Raw genomic sequence first — 27935 nt, 5'->3', positions numbered from 1 at the left:
AGGTGACTGTAGTGTGGTGCAGCGTGCCCTGTCTCCGGTGGGGGTCGCTGTTCTCACTGTTTTCATCGCAGCAGCACTTTTAGAGGAAGAAAGCGGCCAGACGGCTCACACACGCCGAGACCAACCCAAACCTCCAAAAACCACTTGAAATTATATTTTAGGTAAACGATGCACACACGGCGAGATACATTTCACAGTACCGCGTTTCAAAATCGTTGGATAATAATGATCGACACCGTTTTTAACGCTTTAAGGGTCTGATTCTGGGAGTAGCTGTTAGCTTTAGCATTTCTGGGTTTGGTTCAGCGCGAGGTCAGCTAACGCTAACTAGTCCTTTAACGCTGGACGTTGACACATTTATCGTCCGAAATGCGACGAGGAAAGGCAAGCGCGGCTCGCTCACTCGTTAAAAGAATAATTTGGAGTGATTTTTATTAGGTGTGGTCTAGCATATAGCTGCGAAACCTTTGACAGGAGTGTGTGATTAGCTGATTAGTCAGTCATGGCGCTGGCTGATTGTAGTGCTGCAGTCAGTGTTTATGCTCCTTTAGCTCAGTGTCACGTTACTCTTTGCCTGTATACGTTTCAGTTTACATTGCTGTCGTGTTCGCTTGTCATTTTTACATTGTTATTACCCCGAATTTGTCCACACCGCCGCGGCTAGGCAAACTTAAGGAGGAAAAGGGAAATGGGTGTTTATAGACAATAGTGGGACTAGTCAGTCAGCTGAGCGCTGCTGGATTGCTGTCAGTGTGCTTTCATTTTGTTGCCGGGAATGCTGTACATTTGGTTTGTTTCGACCGTTAATGTGTCTCTAAGCTATGAATCGTTTTTCTTTCCAGAGCAAAAATGACGACTGCACCGTATAACTATTCCTATATTTTCAAATATATCATTATTGGTAAGTACCTCTACTCGTCTACCGTTTTATAAAACGCACAATACGTATACGAGCGCTGTGGAATATTTAGTGATTTAGAAATTTTGGAAACTGTCACTTGTCTGCTGTATTTTGTCGTGTTTCTGAGTATGTGGTGTCTTTTTTTTAGGCGACATGGGGGTTGGAAAGTCATGTTTACTTCACCAGTTCACAGAAAAGAAATGTAAGTGCTAAGAAGGGTATGAAGTACACTAAACTGTGTTTGAAGAAATACCAAACGGTTATCGCATGACTGGAATTACTCATTTTGATACAATACCTTCAGAGTTATCAATATTGGATATTATACCTTTTATCATGCCCCAAGGAACATTTGATGCAACAATAAGGGCGTAAAATGAAAATATCTACACATTATCTACCGTATCAAGATATTAAATTACTTTTGACCGTAATCAAAAAAAAATAAGCATTGTTATTTTTCCTTAGGCCCATTAGGTATTATTTATTAGTAATTGTAATCTGTAATTTATTAATATTATTCTTTGAAGACAGTTACTGTGGAAAAAGATAACTGAAACCCTTTCAAGTATATAAATTTCACAGACAGGGCGAGACTAAAATGTAAATTTCTTTTCAACTGAAAGAAACTTTCTCTGACTGATCTTAAAACATGTCAGTGTCTTTTTGTCTTTAAGATGCACACTAGTAATGGTTTTTTCAAAGGCATGTTTATAAATTACTTAATTATCTTAATCGAACTATGGCCTAATCCTGTTTTAGACTAAGCCCTTTCTATGAATCCAGGCCTACATGTGTCCTAAAAATCTACACCTGTTTTACAACACACCATATATATATGGTATCTATGGATGATTGATTACAAACCTTTTGTCGTTTTAAAAAATGGCCTGTTTTTAATAGACAGGGTTAAGCCAGGATTAGGCCATAGTTCAATTAAGGCACTTAAGTAATTTATAAACATTACTGATCTGCATCTGAAGACAAAATAAAGCCACTGACATGTTTAAGATCAGTCAGTACTTTCAGTAAGTTTCTTTCAGTTAAAAATAAGATCAAATCTATATTTTAGCTTTGGACGAGGCTTAATAAACCCGGGGGAAAGTCTTAATGTTTAGTTTAACATGCATAACCTTTGTTAACTTGTAGTTATGGCTGACTGTCCTCATACAATTGGCGTCGAGTTTGGCACACGGATAATAGAAGTGAGTGGGCAGAAGGTGAAGCTTCAGATTTGGGACACCGCAGGGCAGGAGAGGTTCCGCGCCGTCACACGCAGCTACTACAGAGGAGCCGCCGGGGCCCTCATGGTCTACGACATCACCAGGTATCGGGTTCAGATCGCGTGAACGTTAAATGATTGCTGTTACGTTTTGGTCAGTGCCTGCTATCACATTACTGTTTTAAACGTCGCTAGTAACATACGCGCTTCATGTTATTTGCAGGCGAAGCACGTACAACCACCTCAGCAGCTGGCTGACCGATGCTAGGAATCTCACCAACCCCAATACTGTAAGTCCATCAGCTTCAGCAACAGTCCAGTGTAAACGATGCCTTTACATTTCCATTCCATTAAATGGTGTTGGAGCTTCATACATATTTTAAATGCAGATGTGATTTGCGCAAAGACCAAACCTGAGCCTAGTGTCAGTCGATATTAATCTTTCCCCAGGTGATCATTCTAATCGGTAACAAAGCAGATCTAGAAGCCCAGCGCGATGTCACGTATGAGGAGGCCAAGCAGTTTGCTGAAGAAAATGGTAAGATGCAAGTTTTATATATAGGGTAATTTATTTAGGTGGGTAATGTTGTATATTAAGTGTTTTTTAAATAAATAGTTTACTCGGGAATGAAAATCAGCTAAAATGTAATCACCCATACGCCATCCAAGATGCAGATGAGTTTTTCCGTTTGAGCAGGTGTGGAAAAATCACTTGCTCACCACTGAATCCTCTGCAGTGAATGGGTGCCGTCAGAATGAGGCCAAACAGCTGATAAAAACATCACCGTACTCTACACAACTCCAGTTCATCGATAAATGTCCTGTGATGCATTAAGCTACATGTTAGAAGAAACAAATACATCATTAAGGCATTTTATCATTAAAATGTCACTTCTGCACGGAATACTAGTCCATAACCATCCCCTGTTGTCCTGAGATCAACATTCAATTCAGATTTTAAACCGTTTTTGCTTGTAAACAATAATTGAGCTACACCTAGGTTTAGCCGGAAGCGTCTGTTTAAACTTGTCTATTATAAACACTTCAGTTCTTCACAACACATGGTCTGGAGTTGTGTAGATCACTTGAGGATTATTGTGTTGTATTTATCAGCTGTTTAGACTCTCATTTTGACGGCACCCATTTGGTAAGGATATGATGTATTGCTTCAATGACAAAACAAGCTCATCTATATCTTGAGTAATTGTTGGGTTAACTACTGCTTTTAACTGTACCGCTTTGAGATCAACATTGTAAAGCGGTTCACTGTTGGATTGACTAAGGCTAATGCGTTGCGGGCTACACCTCGCACGCTTTCACATTTTTAATCTTTTTAAACAGGTTTGTTATTCCTGGAGGCAAGTGCAAAAACGTAAGTGGCCTTTAGACCATCCGCCGGCACAATATATGCCGTTTGACCGTAAAACAGACTTATTTTTACAGACTTGTTACAGCGTATTTTTAGTTCTCTTTAGCCTCTCTGCATATGTCCTTCCAACAGAGGCGAGAATGTGGAGGACGCGTTCCTTGAAGCCGCGAAGAAGATCTACCAGAACATTCAGGACGGTAGCCTGGACCTGAACGCGGCCGAGTCAGGGGTCCAGCACAAGCCCACCGCTCCCCAGGGCGGCCGGCTCAACAGCGACGCACAGCCCCAGAAGGAGGGCTGCAGCTGTTAATGACCATGAAGACTTCACTCTCTCTCTTTCTCTGTTCCTTCCTGTCCCACATCCCACCTCTGCCTCCCTCTGTATCTAAAAGCCTCTCCTCTTCCGGTATGGTTGCTTGTGGAGTCTGGGGCCAGATGGCTCTGCGTGATGATGATGATGATGATGATGATGAGGTGTAACATAATTCATTCCCTCCTTTTTGCTCTCTTCTTCCCCCTCCTCCCTTGTCCTCTGTCTTCCCTCACTTGTTTTGCTTGTTTCTCTTACGCACACACACATCCCAGTGCTCCCAGCAAGCACTCGAGGGAGGACGGCTCCTCCGCTGAACACTAATCCTGAAGAGAAGATGATTGTCGATAAACTGAAGAAATGCTGGGTTTATCCTTTACAGACGTGATGTGCATAACTATAAACTTAACATCTCATGTACAGGAGCTGTCTGAATACTAGCGTAATGTAAATGATACGGAAATATTGGCAAACGTTATTTGTGTTGACATGATGTCAAGTGATCGGGAGGATATGCATCAACATTGTATGTAACATCGTTTTGTTAAAAAAAAAATCTAAAACTGAAATATTGTATTCTGTTTTAAATTAGAGGTTTTGCAGTTTCACATCCAATCACCAAATATTTATCCCTGTTTGTACCTATTCAGGAAATAATATACATGTACTATACGAGATTAGTATCGTTTTGAGAAGAATCTCAATGGAAGGTCCATTGTAAAACAAAAAAAGTAGATTCAGACACAGTTATTTTAACTTAGTAACTGTTATAGTAATATATTGAAGAGGACGGGACGCATTTTACGTCCTGGAGAATGTTTTCCGCACTTTGCAATTTCGATTTGGTTTTTCGAGGGCCTGGAGCATGTTTCGTGTTACTGAGGTCTACAGTCTGTCATTGTACAAGGTTTAAGATCCCCTTCGATCTGTTCTCGAGCATCTGTAAATATTTCAAGATCACAGTAGCTTAAGAAAAATGGATCGACAGGAGAAGCGTGTACCGAACGTTCAGGCCCTGCAAACCCTCGTCATATCAAGATATTCATATTGTTTTTACATAATTTCAGTTGCCTTACGATATGCTTTTGTTCATTCTGATGTGCTGCCCGTTTTATTCGCAATCCTCGTATAGCTTTTATCGAAAGAATTCCAGCGATTCGTTTGTAATTGAGATTTTGCCTTTTCAAAACCATTCCATTAAATTGATTTCCAAACACTGATCATGTTTTTGCGCTGAGCTGAGTTTCTTAAGCATGATGCATGGGACAACTGCTTTTTACAGACCTCATGGTTTCCCCCTAGTTCTAACAAAATAACTTGAAATTTCTAAATGCTTAACAAATAGGCCACCACAGCATGAGAAGCGTCACTGAGGGGAAACACGACCCAGATCTGATTTGTACAACCAGCAGTTGTTTCTTGGTCCATTGATGCACATTTGCAATGAACAGCTAAAAAGGCGAAAAGCAAGCACTCCAAATATGATTTTCTATTAAATTTGTGTATTATGGTAGATTTTAGATGTGTTGTTTTGTAAACTGAACAATCCATTTTTAATTTGCTCCTACTGTCTTGCTTTTTTCACATCTTAATGACATCTGCAAAAATTAATCTTCTGCTCAATTCTGTCTTCTGTAAGTGACTTTTGTTTGTAATTATGTTAATAAAGACAATACTGTAGACTGCGTTTTTGTCCACATACACGATTGATCACTGTATATAAGCAATAATGCTGAGACATCTTGAGAAGAGGAAACCGAGAAAATGGCTACTAATTGTATTGCACACTTAATTTTAATTGTATTTGATTTGAGAAACTGTATATAAAGAAAAGTGCTGTAATAAATATCCTGCATATCTTGGCTTTGAATACAAGGTCATTTTTGATAAGTCACATAAAAATGAACTCCGGAGCACAGCCTGCATCAATGACGTCACACGATGAAACGTGAAACCTGCATCTGTTTCACCTGTAAACATTCAGACACCGTCTACTTAACATGAGCAAACCTTGAAAAGGCACATATTTGTTTAAAAGTAATTTCATAAAGCAACAAGAGCAAATCGGAGGTAGAGAACAAACTTTCACCATCTTATTTTTGCCTCAAGTTTCCTTATTTGTATATGGAAAGTGCTGAGGCTAGCTTGTTTCTTTGGCATTTAGGAGACCGCAACACATCCAGCCTCTGCTGTAACTGAAGCAGGAAGTCACTGCCACGGTCTCGTGAATTTGGCTCAGTGGTTTCTGACTGCTTGTTTCTGGCAGAAGCGGGTTAAATCGAGCTGCTCCTCTGGTAAGTTCTGTGCTCCCCTTTAACCACCTACTTATATAATCTCAATCTTTCATGATTCCAATCTGAAATCAGTTCCTTTATATTTGCAGCTTGGTTACGTTCCTGCACATGCAAACGTGTGCTCATGTCAATACAAAAGGCTCAATGGTGCATTGTTTTGGCAGAGCTTCCTGGTCATCTGAATAATAGGAGTCTTTGGAGGAGTTGCTGAGGAGCTGGTCCAGCTTGTCGACGTGTCTGCGCAGACCCTGAATACTGCCTTCAGTCTGCAGTCTGCGCTGACTCAGAGCTTCCTGCTGGGAGAACATGCGTCTGCGCAGCTGAACCTGGATACCATGGAGAGACAATCAGATTTCAGACTTCCTATACAAAATCTAAATCCAAAATCTAAAGTCTCAAAGTTTTGCAGCTTATTGAATAATCAAGATTCGTCTGTACCTTCAAGTGGTCCTCCTGCTGCCTCAGCCTCTCCCTCAGCGCTTCGCCTCGCCACTGTTCATCCTGTTTGTAGCAATTGTTCAACATTAGCACCACTGACTTCATCTTAAATCCTGATGCATTAATGATACGTGTTTTACAAATGTGCCAGGTTTGAAAATACACAAGCATGCATAAACTGGATATCTGAAGTAAATGAGGCACGAGTCGTATGGTCTACCTTTTGCATTTTTATCCTTTCCAAGGCTGCTGCAATTTAAAACTTACTCTAATCTCTGGCTAGGGCTTGTTTATGTAAAATAAAATGAATAAATTTCATTTCAACTGTAATTAGGATAAGGGTTTCTTGCATGAGTAAAATGTGTCATTATCAGTAAATGACCATTGAATTTTTAGATTTTCCATGTCTTAAAAATCACACTTTTGAAATTAGACTAGCTCATATAAGGTTTTGCAAAAAAGAAAACTCTCATTCTGCAAAGAAAAATAAAAGTGATAGTACATCCAAATCCGAAAATTCTTTCTTAATGCATTATGTCAGTCCAAACCTGTATAACTTTATTTCTTCTGTGGAAAAGAACAAAAATATTTTGAAGTATGATTGTAACCGAACAGTTTCCGTTCCAACCGGCTTCCATTGTATTTTTTGTCTCTACAACTGAAGTCAGTCACAACTACCATCATTCTTCAAAATATTCTTTTTTACAAATTTCTGCAGAAGAAAGAAAAGTGAGGGTGAATAAATTACAGAACAATTTTGTGTGCTCCATTCCTTTAATGAAGGTGAATCGCAATAAAAAATACTTAGATTTTAGTTGTTTAGGTTAGCGATTTTAACCGATTTAATTTTGACAAATCATAATTGTCATTTTGAGGCTCACTAGTCGAAACCACAACCTAATCTGTGCATTTTTACACTTATATCTATCGTACTACAAGACGTTTACGAGGTGTATAGGAAAATTCTCACCGTAGTGTTGTATGCGGGGTTACCCACGGACAGTGTGACACCAGGACGGTTCTCTTTCAGGCTGTCTGTGTCTGAGGAGGCACTAGAGGGCGACTCCAGCTCCTTCAGCCCATCGTCCAGCTCTGCCTTCACCCGGGACCTCCGAGAATACACGCTGTCCTTAATCTCAAGTAGCTGAGTGTTGTCCTCTTCTTGGCTCCGCAGCTGAGAGAGGCACGTGACAGTCATTCATCATCTTTGTATTCACGAATAACCACATGTGCTTCAGAAAAGATTCCAGCCCAAACAAGTAAAACAAGCAGAACAAATACGCTTATCTGCAACGAACCTATTAGAGAAAACAGATGTGATGTTACAGTGCTATTTCCTGTTGTGCTTTGTCTTTGAGGCAGAGTAGCTCTTGGGAAATGGTTCTGAGCTGTTCCTGCAGCATTCTGGCTTGTTTATGGTTTTCTTGAACAGCTTTTTCCAGAGTCAGCAGGTCCCTTTGGGGCCATACATGCTCTTGAAATAAGCTCACGTTAGTCTGACGGCTATAAACTATAGCAAAGCACACAGCTAGATTTTGTACAAGTAAAGAAAGGTTAAAGTTAGCACAGTAAACCCAATCATGAAGGAATTATGTTTACAGTGTAATTGTATTGGATTACTGCTATTTAACTATCACTTGTTTAAATTGGCAAAAAAAAGCTAATACTGAAAATCTCAACATTGTTATTTAGTTAAAATTGTATACATAAAATATCTAAAATAAAATTAAGTATAAATGAAAATAACTATTAAGTACTAAAATTACATTAAAATGATATTTAATTAAATTTAAATACAATTAAACAGATATAAACTAAATATAAATATACAAATATTTTGTTATAAAATAATTGTATAATAGATTTATTAAAACTAAATTATCACATACAAAATTTACTAAAACTTGAGTTGAAACGAAAACCTAAAATATTACAAAAGGATAATTTAAGAATATAAATAAATATTATAATAGAATATAAGTAATGCTAAAGTAAAAACCAAACAGCATAAAAATATGAAACAATATATTTTGCTGAATGTTTTTTTAAGCATATCATGAAAAAACAAGGGGTCTAAAACAACTTTAATTGACTTTTATTGTATGAACCCCCAAAAAATTAGAAATTCTTTCAAATATCTTATTTTATGTTACAAAGAATGGTTAGGTGGCCTTAAAAATATAGAATCTATGCAGCAGCTCCATGGTCCGTTCAATTGGCAGCGTGCTACTTATGGATCAGTGTGCCAATCACCTTTTCCACTCGCTGCAGTTTTTGTCTGTTTGTGCGGCTGTGGTTCCTCTGGGCCTCAGCGCCGGTTCTGTCAGACAGCAGATCCTCCTGCAGTCTGGAGTCCCGCTCACACACCTCCTGCTCTGAACACACACCCATGCTTCAGTACGACGAAGACAAGCATCTGCATTTATCAGGCAGAGTGTAAGCACACATGGTAATGTCGCTCATGCAACTCACCTAGTTTCTCCACCAGCTCTTGTAATGCAGTGCACTGTTTGCATTCCTGCTCCATGCGCTCCTGCCTGAGGCCCAGAGCGCTCTCTACTGCCTGCACTCTCATCAGCTACACAAACAACACAAATATGATAACTTCATTGCTCTAGGACCCGCAGACTTGAACTCGGGTCTCCCACATCATGTCAGGGACATAATGATTTGAAGGTTTTAAAGGTTATAGTTCACCCAAAAATTAAATTACTCACAGTTATGTGACATTTATCACTGCCAAAATATACAATAAAATAGGGTAAAATAATTTTAAGTATTATCAAAGACCATCATTATAAGTTACAGTTTATTTTCCACCATGTGGTTGCTAAGAAGTTGCAAATAATGGCCATGAGCTAAAAGTCGCCACTTTACTGAGGAACAGCAAACATTTAATAAATGACTATTTTATATTAGATATTTATTTAGGTCATATAGAGTAATCCATAATGGATTTATAATGAAAAGTTATGCTGGTTACTTGTGGGTGAATTCTCTCTTTAAGATCATTTATCCTCCAGTTTCAAAGGTAAAGTATATGAAAAATATCCTTCACAATACTTCACCTTCTCATGCTCTTGAAGCTGTGTCTGTTTCGTGACTACTTCAGCCTTGAGCTCCTGCAGCTGTTGACCCAGTCCGTCCAGCTTCTGTTGTCTCCTCCTGATCTTCTCCTCTTTCTCCTGCAGTTCAGCCTTTTGCTCCTTTTGTTGCTTCACAAGCTCTTCCCGCTGCCTTCTCGCAGCCTTAACCTCCTAAACACAAACAAGAGAAACACTTTTTATTCTATTATTCTACAGTAAACCCCACTAGATAAGCAAAGTGTTGCTGTAAACCCACCTCTCGGATCTCATCTAACTGAGTTTGGGATTCGACCAGCTGTTTCTTCAATCTGCTCAACTCCTCTGTGATTAAAAAACAACATTTCAGTGTGTTTATTAAAGCAAGCACATAATTGCTGATGTTAAAGTAAGGCTGCTGAGCGCATACCCTCATGCTGCTGCTGTAGGACAGTCGTGTCCCTGATGATCTCTTGATTCTTATCGTGTGTGTGTTTCTGGTCCTGTTGTAGTTTGTCCAGCTCGGTCTGTAGTCTAAACAGCTTTGTTTCTGCAGTCCTCACCCTCGTTTCTGTTGTTTCCAAACACCTGAAACCACAGCAATACAATCCATTTAAGCTACATCAAAAACTGAAGTACAGTAGACTGAAGTAGTGCTAGCATTAGCCTGAAAGAGACAGAGGTTGTGTGCAAAATCACTCCATATTCTCTAATTCATGATTCCCAGCCTCTTTTGCCTCTATCATGAAATCTGTCACAAAAACTAGCTTGTATAAAGCTTAATTAAACAATTTAATAAGACACAGGAATTCATGTTGCATAGCCCTCACAGTGCATTGTGGCTATTCTCTAGCCATTTAGCATACATTGGTCACACACTCAATGGCTACTCTTTGGTTTTGGACACCATTACAAAATGGTTGTATTTCAACATCTAGATTTTTAGGTGTATTTTTACACCTGAAAGTGTCAATTTATTGCCACATTTTTGCTCATAAACGATATTTCTCTCCCCTAGGCTGACAGGCAGGCATGCATTACTAATTTTTCGGTAAATTAAACTTTTCTTTATTGTTTTTTTTACTTGAAATGAAAACAGCTATTGTTGAATCTGTCCAAGACCCGATCTCTTAGACAAAAAGATTACTAATCGACATTTAAATCAACCAACCACAGTTACATTTTATTAATATTTCCTACAGAAGCAGATAAATCTTAACTGTCATAATAACATTAACAATAACAGAACCAACAACAAAGTGTTAACTCTATCAAATATTGATGCGGCAGTGTTTTCGATATAACTCAAACATCTCGACAGATTGTTCAGACAATGCTAAAGAAATGTGAGAAAACCTTTGGAATATTTTATGTGTCACCTCTGAGCATGTGTCCGTCTGGCCTCCAGCTTTCTGCACTGTTCCTGCAGGCTGCTCCTCTCTTGGACTGCTGTGTCTGTTTGCTGTTGCAGGTGGAGGCTCTTCTGTTGTAGGCTGTGCAGCTCTGCTCTCTCTTTCTCCAGCAGGTTCATCTGTCTCTCAGTCTCGCCACGCTGCTCCTGTAGCTCCTGCTGCACGCCCTGCAGTTCTACACGCACCTGAGCAGCAGACGCATGAATGGTAACTTCACATCTTACTTCGGTATTGCATTAATCATCAGCACAGACAGTACAGGTAAAGTATTTAGAACGGACCTGTAGCAGGGTTTCCTGGCTCCTCTCTATCTGGTCCTCTTTCTGGGTATGCTGAAGCTTTACAGCCTCTAGTTCCCCAGTCTCCAGCTGAACCATTTCCAACACACGCTTCAGCTCTAAACACACAAATTCCACACACCTGAACTTAAATTAGGAGAAACACAATATTTCCAAAACTGATACTATTTGCATATAAGTCTGTCAACTTAACAAAAAGTTTAAAAGGTAAAAAAGTAACCTGTTTAACACTTTTTTTCCTTTAAAAAGTCCTTACTTTTAAACTGTTTGTATGTAAGCTAATTTCTGTTACCTAGCTAGACAACATTACTTCATGTCACCAATGTGAATATGCCACAGGACCTACAACAAAATGAGCAACTAATGGATGTGCATAATCAATAAATGTAAAACCTTTAGTAGAAACAAAGAATTGGCCCTCAGGGCAAAGTGACTATTCCGTCAACTGACCAGAAACCAGAATTTGTTTTTGAGCCCTTTGATGCAACTGAAATAGTAAAGAGGTTTCCAAACAGCTCTACTCCCTGTCTAACTTTCGTATGCCATTAGTTAAGCCAAATGTGGAACGGGCGACTCTGTTGTCACAGACCTGTTTTATGTTTTTTAATGGCTGAATGGAGATTCTGCAGTGTTTCCTCCTCCTTCTGCTGCTCTTTCTTATATTGTGCCAGTCTGTTATTCTTCTCAGACAGCTGAGAGTCCAGTTCTCCCTTCTGCACGGCCAGAGACTGCACGTCCACACGGAGCTCCTACACATATCCACACTGTTCGTCAAAAGTACTTTCTTGATATTTAAACAATGCATGTGTATGTGAAATACCTGAATGCGCTGGTGTAAAAGTTGGGCATCCTCCTCTCCCTGTCTGAGCACATCCAACAGGCCCTGCCTATGTTTCTCCACACTAATTTTCAACACATCCTCTTCCTTTTTCCACTGCTCCAGCTTCCTGTCCAGCAAAGAGAGCTTCTCCTGCTGCAACACTACCTGTACCCAAAACAAAAAATTGTTAATTTGTTGCCTTATTAATGTATTTGTAATCTATTAAATCAGTCTTTCCTGAATAAAAGTACTAATTGTTACCTGATGGCTCACTTCGTCCAGTTCTGTTTTGCGTTGTGCTAGACAGTCTTCTGTCTCTCTGCAGCTCTGCAAGAGTTTGACCTCCAGGCTCTGTGTCTCTCTGAGCTCTTTCTCAGCACTTACTAGTCTATATAGAACAGACAGACAGTTCAGTGGAGAGACATTTCCTGCATTTAGTGATTTACAGAAATGACAGTTGCCACACCTGTCAGTCACTCTCTCGAGCTTTCTGTTGACTTCTTGAAACTTTTCATCTTGACATGCGAGGACCTCCTCTACTTCATGTAGAGTGCGTTCTTGCTCCTGTTTTCTTTTCTGCAGCTCCTTAACCTCCTCTTGAAGATTCCTGCAGAAGCACATGTACAAGTCTTACCTTTCACTATTAGCAATTCTCTAGCTCAAACACAACTTGATGCACACTCGCAGAACCGCCTAAAAAGCTGCTGCTATGCTTCATTTAAAAGTAGACAACTTGTAGGCTGATTTTCCAAAAGCTGGTCCCTCCAACGCTGTCCTAAATTTTAATCTGAACAATGGCGGATGGTAAAACTGTTTGGTAAATCTTTTCAGAATTGTCATTATTTCCGCGATTCTGTTTGGTGCCAATAATGACATATATGCAAATTGTGTTTGAGAAATGTGTTGTCGTTGTATTCACCTGTGCTGTTGTTTGGTTTGCACCAGCTGTGTGGCGCCATCTTGAGCTCTCTGTTCCATCTCCACCAGCTCTCGCTCGGTCTCTTCCACTCGCCTCCTGGCATCACTGTAGCGCTGTACGCTCTCTTTAGTCTGAAAACACACATGCAATACGTCATTAGAATCTTCTTATAGGACATTGATGTATATTAGGAAAACAAGCAATGGGAAAGCTAACAATATTCAAACTACTCAAGATACAGAGTAGATAATTACAATAAAGCAACATAATGTGGCTGCAATACTGTGAAATATTATTACAATTTACTATAACTATTTTCAGTTTTACTATACTTTAAGTTTTCAGCAGCCATGAGTTGCCAGCAGTCTTTGGTGTCACATGATCCTTTAGAAATCATTCTAATAGTGGATTCAGTGCTCAAGAAACACTTCTTATTATCCATGTAGAAAATAATTATTGTATTTATGTAGTATATATATTTTCTACACCCTTACTAACTTTTGAATGGCAATGAATAAAATAATATAAATATAAGAGTTAAGCATAGCTATTTTGTAAATTGAATGTGTCTGGCTTTCTGTGTCATGTGCTTCCAGCTAAGTACAAAATGGCTGGTTTTGCTGCTTGATTTTGCAAACTGGTGTGTCTTACCAAATTATAAATGAATGTATTATCTTAATTATGAAAACACTGATATATAAAATAAAAAAATAAGGTGGATACTAAAAAAGCATTGTTAGCTAAATATTTGCTCAGGGAATGATGACTGAATCACATTGAATTAGTCATCTTTTCAAATATCTTTTTTTGCTCATTATTATATATGACACTGTAGAATAGCAGAAGAGTGAAGGAAGAGAGAGAAGACAAGCTCTATTGTGCTTTTGTCCACACTACAGTAGCGTCAGACCTTGGCTCGAGTGTCCTTGAGCTCTGTCTCAGCCTCTAGCAGCAGCCTGTCAGCCTCTCTGAGTTCTGCTTTACGCTTCAGCAGGGTCTTCTCCACACACTCCACCTCTCCAAGCACACACTGCTCCTCCTCTGCATGTGATAAGGAGCCTTTCAGCCCACTCCTGATGAACCAAAACCAGAAAAGCACCTGGTAGTTTTATACATTTCAGAAGCATAGCATTTTAAGTCTATATTTAGTAAGATATACTGGTGTTGATATGCTGACTAACATGTGGCGCTGCAGTGTGTGGACAGTCCTGCGCAGACGTTTGATTTCCTTCTGTAGGTCTGCTGTTTTTTCTCGATGTGCTTCCTGTTCTTTATCAATGTGAGCTCTATCAGCGTACTCCTCTTTCAGCCTACGCTCTGCCTTCATCAGATCACGCTCCTGAAACACAAACCAAAACACCTTCTCTTGAAAATTACGGAGATTTATATGCATGCTACCAAACTTTTGGGGGACAGTAAGATTTGCAATTGTTTTTAAAGTATTTTTTCAAGGTTGCATGTATTCGATAAAAATGCAATAAAACAGTAATTACTGTAAAATATTATTACAATATTTTAAGATAATTTGAATTTTTAATATATTTTAAATTGTAATATATTGCTGTATAAATTTATTTAAATTGTAAATTTAAGCTAAATTAAAACAAACTAAAAACAAATTAAAACAAATTATTCTTTTTTTTCTTTGACAGGACCAGGAGAAAATACATTAATATGCTGATTTAGTGCTCAAGTAACAATTCTTATTATATTATGGTAACACTTTAAAAAAGGTAAAACTTGTTAATTTTCCCTCAATAAATTCTTAATTTGCTGCTTATTAATAGTTAGAAAGATAGTTGTTTAGGATTAGGGAATAAGGTTGTGTAGAATAAGGCTTTAATATGTGCTTAATAAGCACAAATAAATAGTTAATATTCTAGTAATACACATGCTAATAAGCAACTAATAGGCGTAACCGTAAAAAAAGGGTTAAACTATGTTATTATTGATATTATAGTTGAACAGCACTAATTAAAAGTATAAATATTTTTTTACGTAATTAAAATAATAATTTAATGTACATTTTCATCAATTTAATTTGGCCTTGCTGAAAAAAAAATACTGATCCCAAACTTTTGAAATACAGCACACATAATTAGAATATGACCAAAATCTGATTAATATTAGAATATATTTTGTAAGATTTATACAGTACATTCAAATGATGCAAATCAACAGTTGAAATCTATATATCTCCTACCAAGTCCTGATGTCCAGGCACATTACAGTGCAGTGTCCCACTGGGCACCAGAGGAATAGTCAGATTGCTGGGAGGAGGTCCATACATGAGCCTGGCTCCATCAGGGGGCGGCCCATACAGGACTGTACTTGAGCCAATAGGAAGTCCAGGCACAGGGTGATTGTAGATAAATGAACCAGGAGGAAAAGCAGTACCATCAGGTAGAGTGAATCCAGCAGGGACGGATGGAGGAGTGAAGCGTGTCCCAGACACCCCCTCTATATCGCTCTCTCCTCCACTGTCTCTGAACATCTGTGCATCTGAAGAGACACAAGGACAGATAGCACTGACAAGATATTAACCATGATGACGCTGGAGAGAAAGACTCTGAACTGGGGTTCCATGGCACTTACCTCTCTTTCCATGAGTGTGTGGATGGGGGGAATAGACCCAGTATCCTCCATTAACAGGCTTTCTCTCTTTGTGTGCTCTGTGGCAGGACCGCCGACCTCTCTCAGGGGACTGTGGGTGCACAGAGCCCAGACCTGAGTCTTGTGTGCCCTGAGATCCAAAACTAGGGGCCTAGGGACGAATAACATGCTGTTCACCATAACAAACTGGAATTTATGCATTCTTTTTCTCATGCTAAAAAAAAAAAAAAAACATGTTTCTTACATTTTGATTTGGCGGGACATAGTGCCAACATCCTGTGTTTGGCAGGGGATCTCCTAAACTGGACAGGAAGTTATTCTGCTGTAGAAGAGTCTCTCTCAGCGCTCCAATCTCTTCCAGAAGCTCTTCTAGATTCACGTTGTTAGCTTAACAAACCATATATAACAAGACTCATTTTAACCTTGAAGGAAATATGCATGTTGTTTGCCAAACAAAAAAATGCCAACATGATGCTAGAGTGTTTCGTAGAGTTCTTATGAAAAGATGGTAAACAAACCTTCTTTGGCTTGTGATAGTTGATCTCTGAGACGTTTGGTTTGGGCCTGTTGTCTTTTCAAGGTTTGTTTTAATCTGTCCAATTCATGCTGTTGAATACTAGAGTTTGTTCCACTGTGAATATTCCCATCTGTCTCATGAACCTAGAGAAAGAAGAAACCAGGTATTAACACATAGAGACGCAAACAGTACATTAGTAAACTAAAGGCAGCATTTCATTATATCCAACACTATCTCCTATCTTCTTCACAACCAGTCTGAAGGTTCACAGTGACCTCCACCAGGGACAATCGTCCTCAGACACATTACCCTATCTCTCAAAAGCTTCTGGAGAACCTCGATTTCTTCTTCAGCATTAGCCAAGTCCTGAATGGCCTGGGAAGCCTGAATCCTGGTGCTTTGTAACTCCTCTGCATTCTACACACAGATCGTCAACAGTGATTTCTCTCACATTGATGTCCCGAAAGATCTCAAGCAGTTGGTACTGTGTCTTACCGCTGCTCTCTCCTGATGAATTTTCTCTATAGTGCTATGAAGAGAGTGAATTTTGTCCTTTGCTGCAGTCAGTTGTTGGGCAGCCATCCTGTCAGCGGAGGAAAATGATCTTCTGAGTGCCTGTAACTCCAGACTGAGAGATTCTAGCTGCTCTTGAGTCTGGCTCTCTTCGGATTTTACCTAGAAGAATAACATACTTTTAGATACATTGCTGCAATGTCCAAAGTAAAATATAAGGTAAGCTCTATTGTGGAATAAATTTATCATCGCATTTCTATAATGGCACCGGTAACTCTCAATCTACATAGGTGGTGCTGGAGGAGGATTCTCATGATTCGCAGTACTGAGCTGGACCAGGTTGGGACAAATAAATTAGGTTGCGTAGACAATAGACAAAATTAGGTTGTGGATAAAGAAACTGACTGGCTTGGAAGAACCAATAAACCACTCTGAAGAATTTTTAGAAATCAATAAATCATTTTCCTTCTGGCACCTGTTTATCTTGTTCTTCTAATTCTGCAAGAAGACGGTCCCTGTCCATTTCTGTCTCCTCTAAACGCTGCAGCATCAAGTACTGCTGCTCATGAGCATCTTCTAGCTCCTTTCTCAATCTATGGAGCTCCGCCTCCTCGGCCCGTCTCTCCGCTGCCTGCTAGAGACAAACACATGGAGATTAGCATCACTTTATAATGAATCACATTATAATGAAATATGTGAGCTTTAGAAATGACAATGTACCTGAAACTTTTTTTTTCAAATAATGATTACTTCAATAACATCAACTCACCTGAACCTGGTATCTTTCTTGGTACTTCTTGAGTCTCTCTCTGAGCGAACTCATCTCTCCAACAAGTCTCTCCTCACGGCGCTGGGCCTCGTCTCTATCTCTCTGAGCAGCAGAAACAACATGATGCACCTCCTGTTGTAGCTCAATGAATTTCTTATTCACTGGTTCTCCAAGGTCTTCAAAGCTGCAACAGGACAGAAGACATATAATCATCTGCTAGACACATCTGTAGCCACACAGTCCACTTATTTTTATTCGCTAAAATACACAGTACGAACCTATAATACCTTAGTATCTCTTGTCCCGTAGCTATGCCTCTTCTCAGCTCTCTTAAATATTTAGCGATACTTTCTGGGCAAAGCAGCTCCTCCCTAACCTGCTCCAAATCACACTGAAGAGCATCCACCTTCTCCTTAAGACTGTCTCTTTCCTCCTGCAAAAGACATGTTCAGCCAGGGATTCAAAAATGTACTGGAGGCTGAATGATTCTCACACATCAACAACAGCTTTATGTACAGCACAGTTTTTTTACAGGCTGTGAAAAGAGTTTGAATGAGTGAGAGGTTCGGGTATTTCTGTGGTGCATCCTTTGGTCTTTCCAAGAATCCTCTCTTTCCAATAGAGGAAAACGTCTAGCAGAGCTTTATTACTCTGGTATGACGTCTGCTGTGCAGTAACCCACCTGGAGAGTGTTGACCTGTTGCAGAAGGTCTGTGTTCTCTAGCTCTCTGTCAGCAGTCATCTGCATCTGTGCCAAAGCGTTCTCTTTTGCTTGTCTTTCTTTCTGCAACTCTGCCTGCAGTGCAGAATGCTCCATCTGCAAATGTAATGCCAAGAAAATGTAAATGTTAAAAGGATAGCGGTATATTATGTCCCGTGTTGTTATGTGTGAGGAACAGACTAAAACTTTACTTATTTACTGAAAATCACATTCGCTCTTTAAATTAATACAATTCATTCAAATGAAAATTATTATTATAATGCAGCAAATATGCATTAAACTGGTCAAAGGTGATGAGAAAAATGTGACATTTTGACAAAAATATCACATTAACGTTGTTCTTTTGACATTTCTATTTATCAAATAATTCTGAAAACAAGCATGTAAAAGATCTTTTCAACATTGATGAGAACAAGAAGTCTTTCTTAAGCAGCTTCCTAATTCAAACTTTCTAACTAGATTCTAGTTTAAGTAATTCTGTTGTTTTTAACTTTTCATCAAGGAATCCTAAAAAGTACCACAAAACTGTTAAGCTTAAGTTTTATGTTTTTAGTATTGATAATAATATAAATATGACATGACATCTCTGTGAGCATAAGGGACTTTCAGATCTTTAACCTTTAATAAGGAAGGACAGATCAATAATATCTGAAAAATAGTTCAATTAATTTTATTGTGAGAGCTAAATTAGTCAGTCAAACTTATTTTTAATTGAAAAGGGCAAATTAAGGTAAAATTTAAGGAGAACTGTGCCATTACAAAAATAACCTAATATTATGCAAGAACATGAAAAAAATCTATACAGATATATCATACTTGACTGAGTCGACGCAGTCTGCCCAGCTCCTCCTTCAGTTGTGTAGCTTCAGTAACTCTCTCCTGCAGTTGAGTCTCCAGCTCTGCCTCATATTCACTGACCTGCCCCTGAGTCTGCTTCAGCTCTTCATTCTCCTTCCTCAGATCCTCCAATTCCTGCTGCTGATGCTGCAGCTCCTAGAATGCATCAAACACTGTGATCATGTTGACCTGACTTATTACAGAGCGGTGAACTGTTATGCCAGAAACAGACTCCAACCTCCTGTGCGCTTTTAACACTCTGAGCTTCTTTCTGCAGCTGTGTGCATTGCTGCTCCTTCTCACACAGAAGGTGTTGTAGAGCGTCTTTCTCCTTCTGCAGACGCCTGCAATCTAACAGGGATCTTCGTGCTTGGTCTTTCACCCCCTGCAGATACTCCTGGAGACCTGCAATGATGCCCTCCAGGTCTCGCTTGAGTGCTTCATTAGCAGCGATCTGACCTGAAAGAGTTGATTTGTTTTTCTGCTTATTTGAGGACTTTATGAGTTCATAATGGTTCGAAGGCTATCTTTATCTTATTAAGGTTACAAAACAGTATTTTAAAAAGGTAACTGACCATCAGTAAGTTGTTGCTCTAGTTCTTTGATCTCCTGTGTCTCCTTGTGGATGCGTGTGATCATGTCATCCAGCCTGTTCTCCAGTTCCTGGTGCTTTCTGCTCATGATGGCCAGCAGCTGTGTCTTCTTGGACAACTGAGCCTTTACATGGGCCTGCGGCAGCAATAGCAAAGAGAGTTGGGACAGGGTGCTATTAAATAGATTCTTCTGGTTTTTGACTCAAAGGCCGCTCTTTGTCCAAGATCTCTAATTCATTAACTCTCTAAACTAAGCTGATACGTATCTTTTGCTACTTCAAATTTTGCTACTGCAAATCTAATTGCGTATATCCTTAATGATAGTGGTCGTTACATTTTCATTAAGATTATGTTAACATAACTAAATGTAAATAATTGTAAGATTGAGTTTACGATTGATTCTGCTGAACACAAACAGTGTTGTTAACCAAACAGACTTGCTTTCATGCATGTTTAGAGCTTTTTCTAGCATTATTTCCATAGTTAATGGCTTTTGTTAATTGTTTGGTTTTCCAACATTATTCAAAGTATTTGCTTTTGTATTCAACATCTGAAAGAACTGCATACATGTTTGAAACAACTTGAGGGTGAGTAAATTATAGCAAACTTTTTTTATGTTTGGGTGAACTATCCTTTTAAGGCCCCTTTAGACCAAGGGTTATAGCTATAACAAATAAAGATAAATACGTTTTTTAATAGGTTTTAAATAACGCACGCTTATTATTTTTTAAATTTGACTTACAATATCCAACCAAAATAATAATTCAAACAGAATGCAAACTGGAATGAAGGGACAGTCTTGGACTTCTGCATTTGTTACTTCTCAACCCATTCGCTTCCTCTTCCCTTCCAACAAAACATTAGCTCAAAGTAATAATGCAACACTTTTATTTAACATTATTTTAAACAATGCCTTGCTCATTGGCAAGTTTGCTTTAAAACGTGAAACCACCATTTATAAATAAAGATTACAAAGGTATATAGATTTATTTAGTGGTTTACTGATTTGATACTGTGCATTGTTTTTGTCCACTGCTCTCATAAAACATGCAAGCCAGCAAACTCTGATGACATAATGCCTTTGCAATTTCCTGTCATAAACACCGAAAATAGGCAACATGCATCAAACATCATACCGTAATGATTAACTTTACAAATGAAATAATGTTCAATGATGCTAGATACCAATAATCACTTCTACAAACAACATCACAAGCCCCAAATTGCTACATTATGGCAGGAGCCTCCCATGAGCCCCTCCTTGACCCCAGTGGGGTACTTACTACAGCGGTGTGACTGCCATCTCTTCTCTTTCTGTCTCTATATATCCATTTTTCTCATGTTGCTGCCCCGCAAGACGTCCTTGTGTAGGAAGAGAACATTTCCTGTCTCTTTTAGCTGTTGCTGCAAACTTCAGAGCTCTTTTAGATGAACTCTATCACTAAAAAAAGCCCCCTCCTCGAGACTTCATTCTCCCCCTCCTCTATTCCTGAACTCTTTCCACCCTCCCCTCGACTCTCTTTGAATCAACACAGGAAACTTTCGGCGGTCTCAGCCAATCAGTGACTGTGTCTTTGGCCGGGTGGGAGTAAGGAAGCTCTGGCTCCACCCACAGCATCAACAGATTTCCCAGGACAGAAGTGCTCTCTTCTTTCTTAAAGAGACAAGAGCCTCATTTTATATGCTTGCTACCCTCATGGGTTAGTGATGATTAATTCCATAGAGAACCTAATCTTGTTATACACCTTTGTTGTTAAGGAGTTTCCACAACACATCAGTTATTTTATGCTTATTTCGTCCTACACTGTTTGCATGCTAAACATTTTCTTAAACAAAAAAAAGGAAGACATTCATTTTTTGTTTTTATATAAGATAAATGAACTGAAGATCTCACATAAAAAAATCTGATTAGTTCTTATGGTATAAACACAACATGCATAGACAATAAAACACTTTCTAGCCATGAAAATGACTTTGTGCTATTTGCAGATGTTGTTGAAATGTGCAACTGTTATTGTAAAAAGTTTCTTGCTTATATCTTCTAACAAACCTGCACTAAATACATTACTTGTTCGAAGCATTCCTATCAATAAGATTTTCACTATGATAAACTAGCAAATATAGACAAACCTGTAATGTACATTAGTCAAAAACGCTGTCTAGCAAAAGCTGAAAAGCATACGTGAAAAGTATAGATGACCTCATATAAACTTTTGCATGAGCAGGGGATGGGCTTTGTATGGTTTTTTAATGATTTTAAAAATGCTCACCAAAACTGCATTTATTTAAATAACAAATACAGTAAAAACAATAATATGGTAAAGTGTATATAAAAATAAATATTTCATAACAATGTAAATGTTTGTACCATCACCTTTAATGCATACTTGCTGAATAAAATGATTAATGTCTGAATATTTTATTTTGTTTAATTGCTTAATTAATATTCATTGCATTTTTAATTTGGCCATCTGTATTGCTGTATGTACTATAAATCTATAACTATATGAAATATTTTACAGTAAATTTCTAGTTGCCACTGCTTTTTATATTTTAAATTTAAAAGGATATTTTACAATATTCAGCCAAGGCTAATAAATGGCATTACTAAAAAAAATTATATTTTTTATTGGTTGTGTTTTCCCCATTGTATTATGCAAATAATAATCAAATTATTTCCAGGAGGGTGTTCAGGTATGAGTGTTACTTACATGTCTGGGGTCACTGGGATCCAGGCTGTACAGTAGATTCTGCAGCTGGTCTATTTCCTCCTGGGCTTGGTTCCTCTCATCATTCAGCCTGTCCAGCTGCCTCTCCATAGCCTCCATCTCTCCTCTCATCTCTCCCAGCCTCTGTATCCTCCTCTGAAGCTCATGCCTGAGCTGATCCTTCTCAGCCTCACAGATCTATGTGCAAATTAACATAGATACATACAGACTCTGCTAAGTTTTAGTTAGCTCAGAGGAAATCATACAGACTACAGGCGTTTTTTTTAAGCCATGCACAGGGGTTTAAAGAGGAACATCTCACCCGTCTCTGAGAAACTGCCTCCTCTAGCTGCTGTAGCTCTTCACTGGCTTTAAGGATCTGCTGCTCTTTTGCTGTAATTTCTTTATGCAACTGTTGTAATCGCTCCTCAGCTAAAAACAAAAAACAAAATCAAAAAGCAGATGCATTAGCAAAGGTGCCGAGATGTAGATATTACAGAGGCCTCTGAAAAAAATGTCCATCATCCTTTGTTGGTAGTGCTTGGGGTGATAAGAACAAATCTCTACAGATTCATCCAAGTGAAGAGAGTAAAAAAGGAACAGCATATGTGGTATATAAATGTTATCATTTTATAAATCTATTTATAGCTTTTAATATAATGAGGGCAGAGTGTCCTTGAACCTTTGTACCTCTAAGCTGAGCGTGTCTGGACATGTCACGTTCTCCTGGGCTGTCTGTCTCAGTCAGGTCCGCTGAGGCAGGCTGCTGCTGGTTTTCTGCACCCACGCTATCAGTCTCTGAGGGAAATGTGATGTTCCTTTTCTGACGCGACTTTCCTATGTATGGACTCTCGCTAGAAATCTTCTCTACCTCCACCTCCTGAACAACATAGAGAATAATCTCTTTAAAAATCAATATAGTCCAACCATAAACAAATCAGCATTTTATAATATAGCAAAATGGACATTCCCTGAGAAATGCCTATGAAGAAATCTGCTAATGACAAACGTTGTTGTTAGGACTCGTTTGAAGTCATTTGAAGCTTCAGTGTTTCAGAATTTATTCATCAAAGATCAGAAGTATGAAATGTCCTATGAATGAATCAGAATGTAATGCACAGTAAAAGCCTCCCAATGACCAATAGTCCGATATTATTATAACATATTATTTAGTTTTCTTTGCTTAAAAGTGAAAATGAATCGATTTTATATAATACACTTTAAATAATGCACCACTGTTTGTAAAGTGTAATATTTATGCATGATAAAAAAGGTAAAACATAAAAAGCATTAAATTAGCATTAGAATGATTTCTGAAGGGTCATGTGATACTGTGATACTGAAGATTTTACACTATTTATATTATATTTAATTGTAATGATATTTCACAATGTTATTGTTTTTACTGTATTTTTGATTAAATAAATGCAGCTTGGGTAAGCATAAGACACTTAAAACCCTAAACTTTTATAGACCAATAATTAATCCCTCTAACATGAAAAGAAAACAACAATAAGATGTCTATTTTTATCTATCCATAGCTCTAGTTATTAATAAATCAAAGCAAATACTTACAGGATCTGGATAAAACGGAAGAGGTTCAAACTTGACATCTATTTTGTGAAAAGCCAACTCCTGCTCAAGCTCATAGTGTTTCTGACAGGCCCGGGTCAACTCCACTGTTTTCTGCTTTAGCTGTGTAAAAAGAAAGATCTTATTTAAACACAACACTTTTCATGCCATCATAAAACACATGAGCCACGCTTCACTAAAACCTCTCAGCTCAGAATGAGATTGCATCTTAAGCATATGTGTTGTATAGAACTGTTATACACAATGTAAATACACTTTTAAAATTTTAAGATTTCCATTAATATATAGAATGCATACATGCAAACACCTCAGAAACATGCTAAAGAACATAACAATACCATACCATCAACATCGCTCTCTAAAGCGAACACCTGAGAGGACAGGAGAACACAATGTTGACATCATACATTGATTGGTGGGGCACATGTGAATACCTGACAGAAAGAATCCAGCAGGGGAGTAGGATGTGGAAGCTGAGACTGAAGCAGGAAAGAAGAGAAGAGACAGTAGAAGGCATGCAAACGGGAGTGAAATATACTGAACAAGAAAAAAAATCAGCAGGAAAAGGAATAGTTTGAAGAATTGAAAAATTTGCTTTGCCATCACAGTGATCAAGCGCAAAGGGTTTTTAAAAAAAAAAAAAAAAAAAACATAAAAAATAAATAAATATTAAAAACTTTGCAGATTTTAATGCATGACTTAATTTTAAAATAGTTTAAAATTTAAAAAAAATTAAATACTGTACAGTGCAGTGAATGAATTATCACTAATATGTTGTTCTAATAGTTTGAACAGTTTCAGTTTTTTGAACACACACACAAACCATTCACAAGGTACCTTTAGAGCAGGTGACAAAAGTAAGGAGTGAGAAGAGAGAGCTGAACAGGAAACTGTCTAGAAAAGACAGGAAAGGGACATTTGGGACAGTCAATCTCTGCGCTCACTGTGAGTTAGTAAGCGCAGGGATTTGGAAAATAATATGAAAGCAGTTAAAGACTAAAATCAACTTTACATTATTTTCATTATTGCAGTCAAGATGTTTTAGATATGGAGCAAGTTATTAAATTCTGAAGAAGAACTAAGAGAAATAGTTTTTTCTTATATTGTCTTCTATTATAATCACAGTACATTAAGACAACAGTTTTTTATTAGATGTTTTCTGTAATGCTATAGAAATATAAAAATGTATTATTGGCATTATGGCATAATGTATTAGTGGCATTATCTAATTAAATATGTACAATATCTAACGCATAATAATTTGCATAAATTAACAACATTTTGCAAACAAATTGTCATATTTAGCAGATGCTTTTAACCAAAGACAAAGACAAAAGAAGAAATATTAGTGTTATCCTTTATAAAAACGTAATACAACGGTTACTTTTCTTTCCACTAGTCATGTTATGGAGGCAAAATGGTCTAGTGCATGTAAAAAGCATTTCATTTAGGTTTTTCTTCAGGTGGTGCTGCCTAAGGAAATGCTCCGAAAATAAAATATTGTTTACATGTGATATTACAGTTGTGTGGGAGGACAAAATAGTCAAGCCTGTTCACACCGGGGTTGACGACAGCGTCACCCACCAGTTCAGATTTGGTGTCAAGCTCTCTCTGGAGTTCCTCATGGCTCCGTTGTTGTTCCTGATGCCGTTGTCTGAGGTTTTGGTTGACCGTTTCCTGCCGCTCTAGCTCTTCCAGTGCTGTGGTCCGCTCTCTCTGAAGCTGCGTGATCTCTTCAGCTCTCAACTCCAGCTCTTGCTCCAAACGCTCCACTTCTTCTGTAAGAACAGCACCAAAATTGTTTATAAAGCACTAATGAAGATCAAATAAATGTAGCAGAGGAGTATGGTGTACCCATGTGAAAGCGCTGATGCGATTGCTCTCTTTCCTGTTGACTGATTGGTTGCCCATCCAACATTTCCAGTGACCTCAGGTGGAAGATTAGGAAGAGGTGATAATGGGGCAGGCTGGAGATGGGGTTCTCTGCTAATGACAGACTCGTCAGGTTCTTCAGGGGCTTCAGTTTAGTTATCTCATGAAGCTAGGTGACAAATGCAGAGAATTTTGCTAGTAACATAATTGCTAGGACATGTTCCACAGAAGAAAGAAATTAGGTTTGGAATAATGCTCTGAGGATTTTTTTCGTTGATTGGTTGATTTGAAGACGTGATTAACAAAAATTGTACCCACTGAGAATATCTTGTTTCTCTGTAGATTTATGGTACGGAGAGATCTAAGCTTTTTTGCCATCCAAACGGGAAGATGTTCAATGTTGTTGAAGGCCAAGTTCAGAACCTGAAGATTTGTCATGTGCTCTAGACCTTCAATTTTTCTGCAGATAAATAAAACATAAATGTCAAAAGTTGTATTGGCCTTTGGCCTTTAGAACATTGTATCTTTCATTCTGTGACAAGAATATGAAATATACACATATATATATATATATATATATATGAGGAGAGATGTTTCTTGTTAAGCAGACATATGCCGATTCTTACCGTATCCTGTTACTGGAAAGGTGTAGTTCCTGTAATTGACATAGCTTCTCTAGTTTCTCGATTCTCTCGATCCTGTTGTTACTCAGGTTGAGAACGTGTAAGCGCTCACACTTATCCAAGTTTTCAATATACTAAAAATAATAAAAATGCACAGAAGTCAATAAATTAATGAACAAAATAATGCACCTAATGCTATCTCTCACACTGAGCGTTAAGCAGATAATGTCCAAATCTTACCCTAAATTGTTTGTCACTTCCTGTAGATGTACTCAAATCCAGGGTCCGCGCAAGGACTACATTGTCACATTTAGTCAATCTCCTGATCAGGTCTTCTGTGATGTATCTCGTCCCCTTACATTGCCTTTTTTCTATGAGTAGATCTTTGTGTAAATGAATGACAATACAACACGAATATATATATAAAAAAATGGCGACACGTTAGTAATTAATGTTTTGGCAATTGACAAGCTGAAATATTATTGCTTAATTCATCTACCAACAACGTTTATTAGAGGACATAATGCGTCAGGGTTATTCACAAAGTACAATGTGTACACAATAAGTAAAATGTTCATTCATTTAAATGTAAGTTAAGGCAACCCAATATAAAGTGGCACCCAATGTTTATACAGGCACTCTTGTCTATTTGGCTGACAAGTACTCTAACTAAATGGAACTTTAGGGCCAAAACTGTTTATGATTAATGAAAATCATAACATCTGAACAAAAAAGTGGATATTTTCACACACAAAAATATTAAAATGATTAATGCATAGTTCACTTCTTTTTCTCTTTTTACAAAAAAAATAAACATTTTACTGATGGAGTTTCATAGCTTAGAAAAAAAGACACGGGTAAAGACATATCTAAGCAGTAAAAACTGCTGTACCATCATCACTGGGTTCTTCCCGAAGACCCCCGTCCTCAGTCGTGGACCACGAGATGGCGTTTGGAGACACGGTTTCGCTCTGGATGCTCTTGAAACATTTGGATCCCGCTGCTGGTGATCGTTTGCGCATCTGATCCGCTCTTTTCATTTTATTCTCATGGGATATTAACATTACCCGATGTCAGCAAATACCATTAGATGAACTCTACACCATTTCGACTTCTAAAGCGTAGCTGCTAACATACTAGTGCATTTTGCTTAATGTTAAAATTACAATGCCAAGGCCAAATCTGACAAATGCAACGAACTACAGTCATCTAATAACTACAGTGTTTTAATAAGTATGAAACATTTAAGTGCATGCCCATTAAATGTTTCACAAAGACTGGACGACTTTTGTTAGCTTAGTTTCCATAGCGACCGATGAGGATAACGTTATAAGATCGTCCAGCCACCGTCAGATCCTTATGACTTTCTTATAAAAGCTGTGAAAGCGCTTGGATCCTGTTATGTTTGTCTCGTCTCCCAGGTCTGGTTATTTAGTTGACGGGTTTCTGAAGGTTTTAAACTGAGCCGTCACTCTTTAGTTGTCTGAATCTCCAGCGTGAACTCAAAGGATTCGCGGTGATGTTTGGATC

The 27935-nt window shown here is 38.2% G+C and overlaps 2 protein-coding genes across 10 annotated transcripts; one reads left to right on the top strand and one right to left on the bottom strand.

Annotated features, from left to right (window-relative positions):
* The first annotated feature begins 10 nt into the window (after nucleotides 1-10).
* On the top strand, nucleotides 11-5482 carry rab14 (RAB14, member RAS oncogene family). The gene is made up of 8 exons (XM_043239217.1): nucleotides 11-161; nucleotides 843-901; nucleotides 1050-1103; nucleotides 2051-2228; nucleotides 2347-2413; nucleotides 2574-2661; nucleotides 3465-3495; nucleotides 3625-5482. Exons 2-8 carry the CDS (start codon nucleotides 850-852, stop codon nucleotides 3800-3802), a joined length of 648 nt encoding a protein of 215 aa, XP_043095152.1. The 5' UTR covers nucleotides 11-161; nucleotides 843-849; the 3' UTR covers nucleotides 3803-5482.
* On the bottom strand, nucleotides 5337-27914 carry cntrl (centriolin). Of its 9 annotated transcripts, none has more exons than XM_043239205.1 (42): nucleotides 27298-27914; nucleotides 26646-26788; nucleotides 26409-26539; nucleotides 26101-26242; nucleotides 25765-25951; nucleotides 25495-25688; nucleotides 24748-24804; nucleotides 24345-24389; nucleotides 23893-24012; nucleotides 23008-23197; nucleotides 22640-22749; nucleotides 22321-22515; nucleotides 19592-19745; nucleotides 19255-19475; nucleotides 18996-19172; nucleotides 18141-18275; nucleotides 17737-17891; nucleotides 17459-17642; nucleotides 17165-17323; nucleotides 16672-16851; nucleotides 16486-16593; nucleotides 16178-16319; nucleotides 15904-16046; nucleotides 15642-15810; nucleotides 15250-15548; nucleotides 14228-14385; nucleotides 13957-14119; nucleotides 13047-13177; nucleotides 12594-12734; nucleotides 12389-12515; nucleotides 12128-12292; nucleotides 11897-12056; nucleotides 11290-11405; nucleotides 10976-11193; nucleotides 10027-10184; nucleotides 9877-9941; nucleotides 9603-9791; nucleotides 9007-9112; nucleotides 8788-8909; nucleotides 7505-7708; nucleotides 6535-6597; nucleotides 5337-6422 (listed from the first exon to the last, which is right to left on the bottom strand). In XM_043239205.1, the coding sequence occupies exons 1-42, from the start codon at nucleotides 27467-27469 to the stop codon at nucleotides 6219-6221; spliced, it is 6402 nt and encodes a 2133-aa protein (XP_043095140.1). In that variant the 5' UTR covers nucleotides 27470-27914; the 3' UTR covers nucleotides 5337-6218. The 9 variants fall into 9 exon arrangements, 8 of the variants coding, with proteins under 8 accessions (XP_043095140.1, XP_043095141.1, XP_043095143.1 ...); XM_043239206.1 differs by having other exon boundaries at nucleotides 17165-17320; XM_043239208.1 differs by having other exon boundaries at nucleotides 17746-17891.
* Nucleotides 27915-27935: the final 21 nt, after the last annotated feature.

This window comes from Puntigrus tetrazona, chromosome 5 (assembly GCF_018831695.1).
Source record: "Puntigrus tetrazona isolate hp1 chromosome 5, ASM1883169v1, whole genome shotgun sequence".
NCBI classification, from domain to species: Eukaryota; Metazoa; Chordata; class Actinopteri; order Cypriniformes; family Cyprinidae; genus Puntigrus; species Puntigrus tetrazona.
The sequence above is the reverse complement of the archived record's forward strand: the minus strand, read 5'-3'. Positions and strand labels throughout refer to the sequence as shown.